Source organism: Emiliania huxleyi (assembly GCF_000372725.1).
Source record: "Emiliania huxleyi CCMP1516 unplaced genomic scaffold EMIHUscaffold_60, whole genome shotgun sequence".
NCBI classification, from domain to species: Eukaryota; Haptophyta; order Isochrysidales; family Noelaerhabdaceae; genus Emiliania; species Emiliania huxleyi.
The window spans coordinates 454,927-469,284 of NW_005197506.1; the positions used below are offsets into that span (position 1 = coordinate 454,927).

At 64.4% G+C, this 14,358-nt stretch overlaps 2 protein-coding genes across 2 annotated transcripts; both read left to right on the forward strand.

Moving 5' to 3' along the window:
• Positions 1-6,770: 6,770 nt before the first annotated feature.
• Positions 6,771-7,079, forward strand: EMIHUDRAFT_48059 (hypothetical protein; the record flags this gene model as incomplete). The annotated part of the gene is made up of 1 exon (XM_005764258.1): positions 6,771-7,079. A coding segment is annotated over one exon (309 nt), but the record flags the coding sequence as incomplete, so codon positions are not given.
• A 3,980-nt stretch (positions 7,080-11,059) lies between these two features.
• Positions 11,060-12,541, forward strand: EMIHUDRAFT_214254 (hypothetical protein; the record flags this gene model as incomplete). Its single annotated transcript, XM_005764259.1, has 3 exons — positions 11,060-11,192; positions 11,263-11,443; positions 11,515-12,541. The coding sequence occupies 3 exons, from the start codon at positions 11,060-11,062 to the stop codon at positions 12,539-12,541; spliced, it is 1,341 nt and encodes a 446-aa protein (XP_005764316.1).
• Positions 12,542-14,358: the final 1,817 nt, after the last annotated feature.

A 14,358-nucleotide genomic window follows, 5' to 3' on the forward strand; every position in this document is an offset into this window, starting at 1 on the left:
GGGTGGGCGGCGGGGCTTGGGTGCGGGTGCTGCGGTACCAGGCCATGCGGTAGGCGGAGGAGGGCTGTCGAGGGGAGGAGGGCCAGACATGCGCCGCCCAGTCGACAAAGAGATTGGGCGCGATCAGCCGGCCGAGCGCCTCTCCAACGCTCGTCGCGTTGGCCACGAGCGCAAAGAACTTGGCGAAGAAGAGCGGGCGGTGGTTCTGCCGGCTCTCGCGATACCTGAGGCGGACACTCATTCTTGTTTGGCACCTGTACCTGTGCCTGTTGTGTCATGCACGTGGCGAGCGGGCGGCTCGCACCCGGCGTAGGGGAGGAGGTAGGTGAGTTTGGTGGCGAGCGGGACGGACGCTGACCACGGTGCCGCGCGGTCCGCCATGAGCGAGAAGGCGATGACGTCGTCCAGCATCGATGTCGCGTTGACGGTGACCGAGTTTGGTAGAAAATGCAGATCGAATTCGGGCATGTGCTCCAGCAGCCACGCCTTGGCAGTGCACCAGTCGAGCGATTGCGCTCGGCTGACCGATTTCCGCCAGTCGACTAGCTGCGGGTCGAAGCAGGTCACGTTGCGAAGTGGCGGCGAGAGTGTGACGTCGCAGCGGCACAGAAGTTGCTGCTCTGTGATCCACCGCGGGTAGGCGTAGGTGTCGTGGCCCAATCCGGCGATCCAGTCAGTCCAGCGTGCAGAAGCGAGCAGCATGGCAAACGCGAAGGTTTAGACGCACTGTGCAGGGTTCCCTCGTGGCCACGGCGCCGCAGGCGCCTGTTGATGGGTCCAGGTGATAGCCCTGGATAGGCAATGCATACGCCTAGTTGGGCCTCAGATCGCCCGACCGCGTCCCGGTGCTCTGTGGTCGGATTTGTGACGCCGCCGCACCGCGCCGCGGCCAGGGGCCCGGAGGCTGAGGATGGCCGTGGCGGACCGGGACGAGCTCTGGGAGGTTCAGTGTCAGTGTATACATTGTAGAGACTGACCATGTGCACAATATCTCTCAGTCTAGCTAAGCCTGGGAAGGCGATGCCGGGGCCGTACAGCAGCTTGATGGTGCTTCGCCGGCGTGCGTCCCGGAGCGGTCCCGGTTGGGCGGTCCGGGGGAGAAAACTCAGGACAACGCCGACACCGCTCTGATTCGACTTTTTACTTCAAACAAAGACAGTGGCACGCGCCGGGCACGCGCCGCGGCGCGGTGCATGCCACTGTCAGGAGCGGATCCGTCAGTTAGTTGTATTCACGCCGGGATCGTGTCCTGAGTAACTTGCCCAACCATTCCTCCGGCAGAGTAGCCAGATAGGGGGTTCCCGCCCCATGCAATAGGTAGGTAGGTCCGGTTTTGACCGCCCCAGAGGGCCCCGCAATAGGTAGGTAGGTGGTGGTGGTGAGGGGGGGGGGGGGGGGGTAAAAAAACCGCATCGCTGCGCGGGAGACTCTGTCGAGGGAAGAGAGTGCCGTTTTGGAGCCGTCCAACGCCTCGAGAGCCCAGCAGGCCATGCTCTGGCGGGCTCGCGAGCGGCGCGCACCGCGGTACAAGCCGGCGGGCGCTGGGAGCCTATTCACAGAGGGCTAACGGGCTTTTTTTCGCTTCGCTGCGCGGCCTGGGAATAGGTAGGTAGGTGGGGCACGGAGCCTGGCGATTGGCGCCCGCAATAGGTAGGTAGGTAGGGCGTTTTGGTGCGAGTCATAGGCAACAGACCCCTATCTGGCTAGGAGCCGGAACCCAGGAGGGAGTAGCTCGATGAGCGAAAAAAGAATTTTGAGCAAAGAATTTGCACACACACCGACACTAGGCACGGGACTGGCGCGCACTGGCACTAACACAGGTACACCACGGGAGCCGCCTAAGCGACTCCGAAAAAAGAATGTATGTTCAGCACGACCGGGCACGGGACTGGCGCGCACTGGCACTAACACACACAGGTACACCACAACGTCCCAAGAAGAAACTCGAGAGACGCCTCTCCTCCTCCTCCCATCCCTCGTTTGGCTTGTCTGTCGGCTCATTTCTTTTTTCTACAGCACACACTGGCAAGACAAGGGCGTGGACTGGCGCACACTACAGAAATAAAAGAGAGCGCCGGAGCCGAACGAAAACGAATGACGCGAAGCACCGTGACTAGGTGTTCTTCGCCTCCTTCCTTACTTACAACAAATCTTGGTCAGCGCATAGCGGGCAAAACAAACCGAGAGACGTCTCACACCAATGGACACGCACACCACAATCTGCCTAGAATCTCCTTTTCCCAACCTCAAACAACAAGAGAATGATGTACAAGTGCAGCTCACGAACAGGCCACATGATCGTGTCCAGGTGTGCAAGCCAAAAGCACGCTGCACGCCCGCACTGCGCACATCACCGGCCCGGGGGGGGGGGGGGGGGTCCACCACGCCATATCATCCATTGCCACGGTGGCCACGCACCAGTGCACGCTATACCGAGATACGGGGAGATGCGAGGAGATGCAAGGATATGCAAGGAGATACGGGTAGATACAGTCAGATATTGGAGAGATACATCAAGATACCGCAAAAAATCGTCCGCACCAGGCGCAGGGCTTGAGTCTCCCCCCTCGGCCTATAAAGAAAGAGCTTGCGGCAGGCTCGGCTGTGTGTGTGTCAGTCAGGGCATAGAGGTGCTGTGGTGGGGACGTGTCTGTCCTTCCCCCAGCCCTAGCATGGCCGCGGATGCGGACGGTGCACTGCAGGAGGACTCCTTGCAAAACCGCAAGACCCGAAGACGATTTTTTTGTCTTCGCCGAGGGCAACCAAGCAGGGGAGAAAAAAAGCAGCTGTTCCTGTACCACCCCCGAGACCGTCAGCAGCTGGAGCGTGGAGGTCCGATTTCCCAACAGCGGTTTCTCAACATTCGCGCTCCCCTTGTAGCCCCGGGCAGCCTGGCACAGGGCCGAGCGTTTTTGATCTCTGGGTGAGTGGGGGGCCGAGCCGCCTCGGGGTGGCGGGCGGGCGGGCGTTTTGAAAAACAGAAAACAGAAAACAGAGGGGGGCCCATGGCCCACACTACGTAGACGCACGCACCAGACGCCGCACCTGGCTCCTGGGACAAGGCGAGAATCGCAGCACATGCAGATCAGCGGAGAGGGGGGGGGGGGGGGGGCGACGTCGGTCCCGACACGGCAGGTTGGAGCTGACCCGGGAGAGAGAGAGAGAGAACAGCGATGGCGCCCCCATATGACCGTAGACAGAAATGACGAGCCGACAGCGATGCAGCGGCAGCGAAGGCGGCGAGGAGGGCCCGCCGCAGAGCTCCGCCGGGCGGCACAGCAGAGACATCGGCGGACGGGGGAGCACGGGACACGTCGGCATAGGAGCCAGGGTGGGAGAGTTGAGTCAGATGCAACAGCACCGTCTCGGCAGCGAGGCCCATGATGGCGACGGCGGCGACGTAGGCGAGGGTGGCGGCGGTCACGATGAATGTTGCTTGACGAAATGGATGACGCCGTCGCGCAACATGACATCCTCGATGTCGTCTCGTCCTCGAACCGGTTGAGCTCCTTCATCATGAATGCCGTCGCCAGCTTCTTTGCGGCGCTGCGCGGGTGCGTGCGCCCATTCGCCTCTGATAGTATCGGTTGTTACACGTTTTGGGATGCCGTTTGGGGTTACTCACGACCCGCAGCGCCGCTCTCGCAGGCTGTTTTTGACGGCTTCTCGATTTTGTTTTGTTTTCAGTCTAGGGGGCCCCTCAGCCCTCACGTCAGAGGCGGCGGGCGGGCGCCCACTCACCCAGAGATAAAAAACGCTCGGCCCAGCCGGGCCAACCCGCGCTGACGCTGAGCGTCTGTCTGTCGCTTGTAGCAGCATCCGCATACACACAACGTTCTCTCACACACACCTTACGGCCCTTGCACCCACGCCTCGACCTTCTTTGGCAGCAGCTGGTTCGACAGGTCCTCTCCGTGGCCTAGACAGCCGCGCTCGCCCTGGCCCCAGGTAAAGGCGGCGCCGTTGGCGGTGAGGGCGAGGCTGTGGTCCTCTCCCGCCAGCACGGCGACAACGCGCCGCCCAGCAAAGGCCTCGATCTTCTTCGGCAGCTGGTGCTGCTCATCGCCGTGGCCCAGCTTGCCAAAGCTGCCACCGCCCCAGCTCCAGACGGCGCCGTCGGCGGTGATGGCTAGGCTGTGCACGCGTCCAGCCGACACAGCGACGACGCGCTGCCCAGCCAAGGCCTCGACTTTCTTTGGCAGCGGCTGGTTTTGCTGGTCGCCGTGGCCCAGCCGGCCGGCGCCTCCCCAGCCCCAGCTCCAGACGCTGCTGTTGGCGGTGAGGGCGATGCTGTGGTACGCTCCCGCCGAGACAGCGACGACGTGATGGCCAGCAAAGGCCTCGATCTTCTTGGGCAGCAGCTGGCACGTTGCCTGCGGATCAAGTGTCAATGGGCCTCAGCGCAGGCGTGTGTGCGCGCGCGCACGCACGCACGCACACACACACACACACACACACACAGCTGCTCCTGCTCGTCGCCGTGCCCCAGCTTGCCAAAGCTGCCACCGCCCCAGCTCCAGACGGCGCCGTCGGCGGTGAGGGCGAGGCTGTGCACTCGTCCAGCCGACACAGCCACGACGCGCTGCCCTGGCAGGCCCTCGATCTTCTTCGGCAGCAGCTGCTGCTGCTTGTCGCCGTGGCCCAACTGGCCAAAGTATCCATAGCCCCAGCTCCAGGCGGCGCCATCGGCGGTGAGGGCGATGCTGTACCCGCCTCCTGCCGACACAGCGATGACGCGCTTCCCCGCCAAGGCCTCGATCTTCTTGGGCAGCAGCTGGGCCTGCGCGTCGCCGTGGCCTAGCCGTCCGTGCCAACCTGCGCCCCAGCTCCAGACGGTGCCATCGGCGGTGAGGGCGAGGCTATGCAGATCTCCAGCCGACACACTCACGGCGCGCTCGCCGCCAAGCGACGGGAGGCGCGTCGGCGTGTTGAGCCGCGTCACTCCCTCGCCGTGGCCGAGGATGAGGTTTTGAACGTGAACCGGCGTTGAGCCGCACGACGAGAGCCGCCCCTTGCCGTCGATGAAGAGGCTGTGCTGAACACCTGCCGCCGCCCTCGCCGGCGGGTTGGACTCGCGCAGCAAGGAAGCGCAGCACAGCCACCGCGCGGCGCAGCCCTCGTCCTCTGGCTGCGCCGGCAGCTCGTAATCGCGCTCTTGCGCCCACAAGCGGATGCCTTGCTCCGCGAGTGAGGCGTGGAAGAGCAGCGAGACGGCCGCGGCGCGAGCGATGTCGGCGGGGTCGCAGCGAGAGAGGACGCGGACGAGGAGCTCCGTGGGGAGGTCGAGGAGGCGGGCGGGCGGCGGCGTGCCTGGCGAGGGCGCGGAGGTGGAGGGGAGGCGAGGCGCCGCGAGCGGTGTCAGGGTTCCGGCTCCTAGCCGGATAGGGGGTCTGTGCACTGGCTGGCCCCTCCCAGATAGGTAGGTAGGTTGGTCTTGTTTGGCCCAAAAGGGCCCTGCAATAGGTAGGTACCCCCTCTTTTCATCTTTTTTCGCTTCGCTGCGCGGCCTGGGGATAGGTAGGTAGGTAGGGCGTTTTGGCGCGAGTCAGTCCCAACAGACCCCCTATCCGGCTAGGAGCCGGAACCCAGCAAGAGAATTTAAACAAAACAATCTCCCTCACAGCACACAGGCTCGACACAGGTGCGAACTGGCGCGTGCTAGTACTATCACCGGCACACCAAGAAAGCGGATATCAAAACATGACAAGCGATCCCACGTCAGCGATAACACAACGCACTCTCTCACATGACAAGCGATCCCACGTCAGCGATTGTGGGGACTACATGATTACATGAAGGGGGGGGGGGGGGCGTCAAAAGGACTTTTTCTTCTGTTCCCATCATCTGCTCAGATCCAATCTCTAGTACCGATGCCAATACCTTCCACGGTCGGTGAAAAAAAATCGCCTGTGGGAGTCACGTTGCGAGGCAGGCAAACATGCAAAGTTGCAAACGGGACGGCCTGCGCAGCCTCTAACTATACTTCCTTTTTGTTCCCATCATGTGCTCAGATCCAATCTCTAGCACCGTTGCCGGTACCTTCCACGGTCGGTGAAGTTGAGTATTATTTTTCGCCTGCTTCTCTGGGGTCCCCTTGTCGCTTCTTCTTCTTTCGCGTCGCTCTCCTCTGCCTCGTTCTGCGACGCCGCCGCCGCCTGCCGGTCCCTTGTTCTCGCTGCTTCTTGCGCCTTTCGGCGCAGCTCCGTCCTCCTCGCTGCGTATCCTGGCCCCTCGAGTCTATCGAGCTCTCCTCGAGCAAGGACGAGTCTTCTGACGCCCACTGCGATCATTTGCCACCCAGTCATATCGTTGCTCAGGTCAACTCTCTCTTCGAACACTTGTGCCTTCACTGATGATGCCGGCGCTGGGGTCCCCTTCAGATCCAGAGAAAGAAAGAAAGAAAACAGACAACCCAAGGGAGGGATGGGAGGACGGCACGCCGCCACCACACAGGGATTTTAAGGAGAGGGGTGATGCGCTAGCCGTCGCCCACCCTAGGGAGTCTGCCTCTTCCTATCTCTTTTCGCAGTCTCTCGCCGCTTCTCGCTGCAACCTTCATGCCACCTCGCGGCCGATCCAATCTCTAGCACCGTTGGCTTGAACTTTTTTTTTCGCCGCAGGAGTCACGTTGCGAGTAGGCGCTGGCGCAGAGGCACGCTGATATGTCGGCAATCAAGCCCAAGCAGCCCAAGCAGCCGAAGCGCACCGCACCGCACCCAGCGTCGGTCTCGCTCTGCCCTCCGCGCCGGCCGCTGCCGCCTCACGCCCTCGTCCTCGCACCTATGGTCGGCGCGAGTGAGCTCGCCTTCCGCCTCCTCTGTCGCCGTCACGGCGCACAGCTCTGCTACACGCCGATGATGCACTCGTCACGCTTTGCCTCCGACGCGGCCTACCGCGCGGCCGAGCTTTGCACGGCGCAGGGAGACGGCCCGCTGGTCGCACACTTTTGCGGCAATGACGGAGCGACGCTGCTTGCGGCGGCGCGGCTCGCGGAGCGGGCGTCCAATGTGGTGGCTGTCGACCTCAACCTCGGCTGCCCGCAGCGGAGCGCCCACTCGGGCCACTACGGCGCCTTTCTGTGCGCCGACGCTGCTGGCCGCGAGCGGGTGCTCGGGATGGTGTCCACGCTTGCGCACGGGCTCTCGGTGCCCGTGTTTTGCAAGATCCGCCTCCTCGACGAGGGCGAGGCGGAGACGGTCGCCTTCGCACAGGCGCTGGAGCGGGCCGGCTGCGCCCTCCTCGCCGTGCACGGGCGCCTGCGAGGCATCCCTACTGTACAGATGCGGAGGCACACATCGCTGGACGTGGGGAGTGCGGGAGCCTGCCCTCTCTCCCGTAGGCAGCCCGATGCACCGGAGGAGCGGGCCTGCAGACTTGGCGCAGGTGGCTGCGGTCAAGTCGGCGCTCGCCATCCCGGCGCTCGCAAACAACGAAGCACGAATGCGTCGTGCTACTTCTTCACCACTCGCCCTCCCGGCGCAGGTGCTGACCAACGGCAATGTGCGCGGCGCCGGCGGGCTGCTCGCGGAAATCTGCTTCGCCTCCACCTAGGAGCCGTCTCGGAGCCTTCTCGGAAGCTTCTCCTAGGCGAGCTGCTCGCCGCGCTCGCAGCCACCGGCGCCGACGGGGTGATGAGTGCCGAGGGGGCGCTCGACGACCCGGCCATCTTCGGCCGCGCCGCCGCCGCAGCAGCTCGGAGGCGGCGGCGGCTGCGCCGCGTCGTGCGTGCCGCGCAGGGCGCGGAGCCGCCGAGCGCGGGCACGGCCGAGGCGCTCGCTCTGAGGCGGGCGAGGCGGCGGCTGCGGCGGCTGCGGCGGTTGCCTCTGCCCAGAGGGGATGCGGCTACACCGGCGGTGGAGTCGCCTGATGAGCTCGATCTCGCCGACGAGTATTTGGGCTTGGCGCGGCTGCACGCGGCGCCGCTCTCGTGCGCCGTCTTCCACTTGCGTCGCATGTGCCGCGACCGGCTCAAGCGGTGCCCCTGTTGCTCGAGCCACGCACCGGTGTGGACAGGACCTCTTCCCACAACAGCACTCTTCACACTGCGCAGGCGTGCACTCTCAGGTGCGAGCTGCTCGAGCCGCTCCTCGCGGCGAGCTCGCTCGACGGCGCCGGCCGCGTCCTCGCCCGCTGCCGCGAGATCGCAGACGGCCGCGGCGCTCCCTTCTTGCCTGGCGGCCCGCCTTTCGTCGCCGACCCGCCCGAGGCCAAGGCAGTGGCGGCAGCTCTGGCGGCGAGGCCGCACTTGCCAGCCGAAGAGGCGGTGGCGGTGGCGCGGGAGGAGGCGAGAGCGGCGGGCGCGCGCAAGCGGGCGGCGTGGGAGGCGCGGATGCAGCGGCGCGCGGCGGCGGGGCGGGTCCTCGGCGAAGGCGGCGTGGCCTGTCTCACGCGCGGGCTTCTCTTGTAGGCGCGCCCGCGCAGAAGGGAAGCCGGACGACCACTACACGAGCGCCGGGCTCGCGCCGCCGACCGAGGCGGAGGTTGCGGGGTTGCAAGCGCTGCCGGCGGACGAGCTGCCCGCCGCGTGGGCGAAGCAGTACGGGCGGCACTGCCGGGAGCGGTACGTGACCGGGAGGCGCGCGCACGACGCGACCGAGCGGCGCAGTGGCGCGTCTCATCTGTGCTGATCTCTCTTCAGAGGGGACGGCGCTTGTTGAAATAGGTGCCCTTGGGAGTTCGATAAGCGCGGGTGCGGCTTCTTGCACCCGGAGGACTCGCGAGAGGGGCGCGTCGAGGAGCACGAGGGTGGGTCAGCAGAGGCGGAGGGCGGTATGTGGTGTTTCGGGTGCGGGGGCGCGCCGGGGTCGGGTGGAGCGAGCCTTAGGTGATGCATGCTTATCCTCGTTATCGTGTAGATTACAAGGACCGGCCGCTCACACCCCGCGGTCGCCCAATATCACACGGTCCACGCATCCCGCGACACGAGATGATTGTGTCCACTGCTGTCAGATGCTCAGATCCTCCATCCTCCATCCACCACCCTCGCCCAGGGATCTACAATGCTGTCTTAAGGTCCGACAGGTTCGGCACCGGGCACCGCCTCGGTATACTCCGCCTGCGGGCCGACCCTCGCAGATCACAGATCACATCACGCCGAGCGTGACTCCGGATCGATGATGTCAAACTTGCGGCAGGACTGCCGGCTCGAAGTTTCTATTGACCCCCGCCCTTTCCACGGATGGCTCCACGCTGGGCCCTGGGCGTGTGCCTGCTCGTCTGGCACGCTGCAGCTCAGCGCAGGTACAACCGCGAGAAAGATCTCAAGGAGAACCAGGTGGAGCTCCAGGTGCCATACAAGATCAGCGAGAACAACCTGCTGATCCCGGATCCGGAGGGAGACAAACAAGGGCCGTGCAAGGACTCGCACGACAACTGCACTGAGTGGTCCCACTGGGGCGAGTGCGAAGCCAACCGGAAGCTTATGTCGAACCTCTGTCCGGCGGCGTGCGGTCTCTGCCCAATGACGGACAAGGAAAGGGCGCAGTGGTTTGCCGGGATGAAGGCGGCGTGCAAGGACCAGCACGAGGACTGCGAGAGTTGGGCGTTTGAAGGGCGATGTTCGGACGCAAACGACGGCATCTTTCAGCGCGAGTGCAGGGATGCGTGTGGCCTATGTCCAATGACGGCGATGGATAAGACGAGACGGCGCATCCGCTGGTGCAGACCGCTCAGCGAGCAAGCGGCGACGCGCCCCTTCCCTCCGACACGTGCATGACACGTCCATGGCGCGCTGAACAGGTGGTGGCGTGCAGTGGATGCCGGCGCGCTCGACATTCTCAAGGGGCTGCGTGAAGACAACAACGGCACGTGCGTGCGCACTCCGCACCCGGAGACGGTCCAGACTGCGCTGCATCGCGCCGCGCTCGAGGGCAACTCGAATACGGCGGGATTGGCGCGCCGAGTGGCTGGACAGACGCAGCCAGGACGTGACCGATGCTTGGCCAAAAGTAGGCCAAGTGGCTCATCGAGGAGTGCGGCCAGGACCCAAACTATGTCGACCCGCGGCGCTGCCTCCCGCTGCTTCCTTCTCGACGAGGGTCGTGAGCGGCGACGGTTGACACGTGGCGGGTGTGACCAGGTTTCGAATCCCGCCGCTACACCTCGCTGCCGGCAAAGGCGACGTCGACGTGCTGAAGGTGCTGCTCGCCCACGAGGCGGATGCAGCTAGGGAGAGAGACCTCAGAGAGGTCGCATGGCTCAAGCGTGTCGCGTACATATGCAGGCGGACGCGACGCACCTCGACGCGTTTGGAAGGTCGGCGCTCGACATTGCAGAGTCAAACGGGCACACAGCCTTTGTCGAGGCGCGTGCTCGCGCAAAAGCCGCCCGGCCTTGCCGGGCCGCTCCAGGACCACCCCCCAACCACCCCTTTTTAGGCGTTGCGATCGCACAAGACCCGAGCCGCCTTGCTGAGGGATGAGCTGCAGAAGATGCGCCAAGGCTACCTCCACGACGAGCTCTGAGTGGGAGGGGTAACCTTTCGCGAGGGTGGCGTTGGGTGTGTGTGACCGCGGGTTCGCTTGTTTTTTGTACCTCTCCCTCGCTCTTCTTCTCTTTGAGTGTGTGTAAGCTCTCTTATGCATACACATTGACGCACTTGGACTGCAACGTTCGTGTAGTGCTCCTCTTGTATCAGATACTACGTTTCGAACTTTTCGTGAGGATGAGACACGGTGTGACGCGGTGATGCTGTGGTAGACGCCCGTTGGGGGCGTGTTTCTTCAGTCCGTGCCACCGAGTCCGGGGTGCACACGGTGTGCACAGACAACTGGGTGCGGATTGAAATGAAATATTTTCCATGTCGTACGTCCTTCCAGCTCACGGCGCGATGTTAACCGCCATCGCCTGTCGGCGCGCGATAGTAAGTGCTCGCGTTTCTAGGATTCCTATCGCGGCCAGTTTGACGGCAGGAGGCGTAGCGAGAGCGACTCTAGCTCCCTGCCTGAGCATTGGCATCCGCACGCTTGCTGGGCCAGGGGCCGCTGCTACTGCAGGGTGTGGCGTCCCCCTCGTCAGGGTCAGGCCGGGAGCTGCTAGGAGGTTGGGCTGTAGCATTCGCATGCGGAGCACAAAGAGCGAGGGGGCTCCCTCGAGTTCGCCGAGCCTGCTCGAGCGGCTACAGTCTCAGCCACCGAAGATCTTTGCGGCCGTCAAGGAGAACCTCGTGCGCGACTGGCTCAACCACGTAGCAGGTGGGGACCGCAGCGAGCAGGTGCCATGCGCCTAGTGAGGCTCCTCCTCACTTCCTTGCTTGGCTGCCAGGCTTCTTTCGCGCGCTGGCTCTCGTACAGTCGGACGTGTTGCTGCTGCAGAGCTTCATGCTCACCTCCTCTAGCTTCACGATCTTCCGGCTGGGCAAGGACGCGCAGTACACCGCCGTCGGCTACGCCTTCCTCTTTGCCTCGCTGTCCGGCTTTGCAACCTTCAAGATCGCGCGCGATCGGTCTGTGGCCCGGCGGGCATGGGAGGCCGCGACTCGTTGGACACCGCGCCTGTGCGTTTGCGCCCTCTCAGGTTTGTGTGGCTCACTGAGGAGGAGGAGGCGATCTACGCGGCGCACTTCAATGACGATGAGGATGCTGGCAAGAACATGACCAAGCCTCTCTTCAAGAAGCTGATGAGCATCGCCAGGAGAGCCGAGTGCGACGCCGACTTCACCGTGCTTGAGCGAGGCAAGACATCGGGCCTCGCGCTGCTCGTCGACGGGACCGCCACGATCTCCTCCTCGACGTGGTCGACATCGATGCTCGGCAACACGGAGGAGGCGATGCAGTACCGCCTCCGCAGCTTCCCGACGACTGCCCATGCACCCGTCGAGATTGTACGCGGTCGTGGTTTCTATGGCGAGGTCTCTTTTGTGCACGGGCTCACCAGCGGCCGGAATGACGCCGCCCGCGCGGACGTGAGCTTCTCGGCAGGGAGCCGCTACATCTTTTGGGACGGCGAGGAGCTGCGCGCGCTGCTGAAGAAAAATCCGGCCCTCTCGAACGCGCTCATCGCGTGCGTCTCGATGACCATCTCACGCAAGCTCTACGACACGACCACCTCTGTCGACAGCACAAGCAGGGACCTCCAAACCGCGCGCACAGAGCTGGACGAGGAGGTGTATCGCCGCGACGCCATCAGTGTGGCGCTGCACGCTCTCGTGGAGCAGAAGGATTGCGAGGAGCCCGGCAGCGGCGCGAAGCTCTTTGCCTACCTCGAGGACTTGAGAGCCAAGCGCGCAAGCCGCCTTGGCCCCGTTGCAGCCGCTGGAACCGCGACGTGTGACCATGACGCACGCGCCCACCGCAGGCACGCGATCTCGGGCGAGACGCACGAGCGGATGCTCAAGGAGCTGCGCCTCAAGCTGAGCGACGACGAGCGCATCCTTGGCCCGGACGCGCCGTCGCTGATCGACCTCTGCAGCCGGCTGGTCGAGCGCGTGCGGCCAGAGGCCAAGATTGACCGCCGCGTAAACCTGTTGAAGGGCGGCGGCTCCCGACACCCTTCCTTCGTGGTGCGTCAGGGCTCGGTCCACTACGGGGACGGGCCTGGATAGACCGCGGATCGCGCGCACGCCATAGAGGAGCAGCACCGGCAACGGGCAGCCAGGAGCGGGGAGGCGGGCTCGCGGACGGGCTTGCTTGGGAATCACGTGCCGTACGTTTGAGTCCGTCTTAGGTCCGGGGCGTGAGCCGCACTGCGCTCGCTCGCACTCGCCTACGTATGTGTTACACAGCTTTGCTTTGCGCTTTGGTTCGCAAAACACCTTCCTGGATCCTGGGTTTCATTGCTTCTGCCTCGCTGCTCTTACTGCAGCCGCCTCCGGGGCCGGCGCCGGCCGCCTCGCTTCGCCAGTGCTGTCTACGCCTGCGACACGCGTGTCGGCTCGCCGCCCGCGTCGCCCGCGGCGGGCCCGCATGGCGCGCCGCTCGTCGGGAGCGTTCCCAGCAGGCTATGCAGGGCAGTCTGCCTCACTCAGGGCGCCGCCGCCGCTGCGCGGGGCCGCCACCGGCGCTGCTGCCGTAAACAATGCCGCCAGTGTACGTCACCATCGCCTCTCTTCGTCGCCGATCTCGCCGACGCCGCTCGCCGCTCGCCGCCGCCCTGCCCTGCCCTGCCCTCGCACAAACAGACCAACACCTACAGACACACATACAGACACACACACACACACACACACACACACACACACACACACACACACACACACACACACACACACACACACACACACACACACACACACACACACACACACACACACACACACACACACACACACACACACACACACACACACACACACACACACACACACACACACACACACACACACACACACACACACACACACACACACACACACACACACACACACACACACACACACACACACACACACACACACACACACACACACACACACACACACACACACACACACACACACACACACAACACCCTGTACCCACCTCGAGCGCCCCGCGCCCTCCCACCCCACGCCCTGCGCCTCACGCCTCGCGTCCCACGCACGCCCCGCGCCCCGCGCCCCCACGCGCCTCACCTCGCGCCTCACGCCTCCCCCCCCCACCCTCTCAGGCATTTCTCCTCCCTGCTGCTCGCCGACTCCTCCTCCCCCCGCATGTTCGACGACTACCCGTCCTTCAGCGACTCCTCCCCCCTCGGCGCCAACGTCTACTACCGGGGGACCGTCGCCCTCGGGCGTACTGGCTTGATCTCAGCGGCACACGTGTACGAGGGGGGGCTCCGAAAGGTCGGCATGCCTGGCATGTCGGGCGACTAGGCAGGTCATTGACCTCCCCCCCGCTTGTCCACCCGGCGAGAGGGGGACTCACGGGGAAGAGTCCGAACGCCCGGCCGAACAACTAGGTCATTGAGGCCCCGCCCCTCTCCCGGAAGACGCGCGCCGGCCCGGGTGACTCGCTTGCGAGGTAGATCCCGTTCCAGCCAGAGGCCGCGTGACCACCACGGGGACGGCTGGTCGAAGGAGGAGAGGCGCATCCGGATGTGGGCGCGGGACGCCCCCGGGCAGGCCTGGTTGCTCTCCTCTTCCAGAGTCCCTCCCGACGGGGACCGGTCTTAGGCCATTCCAACGGCCAGGCCGCTCGCTTAAGGCTGATTGGCTAGACGAGCGGCCTACCTCCAATGGGGCGGTCCGGGAACGCGTGGAACCTGCCCACCTCGGTGGGAGGTGGTTTGGCGCCGAGGACCGCCCTCTCCAGACTCCATCACCCTCGCCCAGGGATCTACAACGCTGTCTTAAGGTCCGACAGGTTCGGCACCGGGCACCGCCTCGGTATACAAAATGCGCCTGCGGGCGGACCCTCACAGATCACAGATCACCTATTGCGG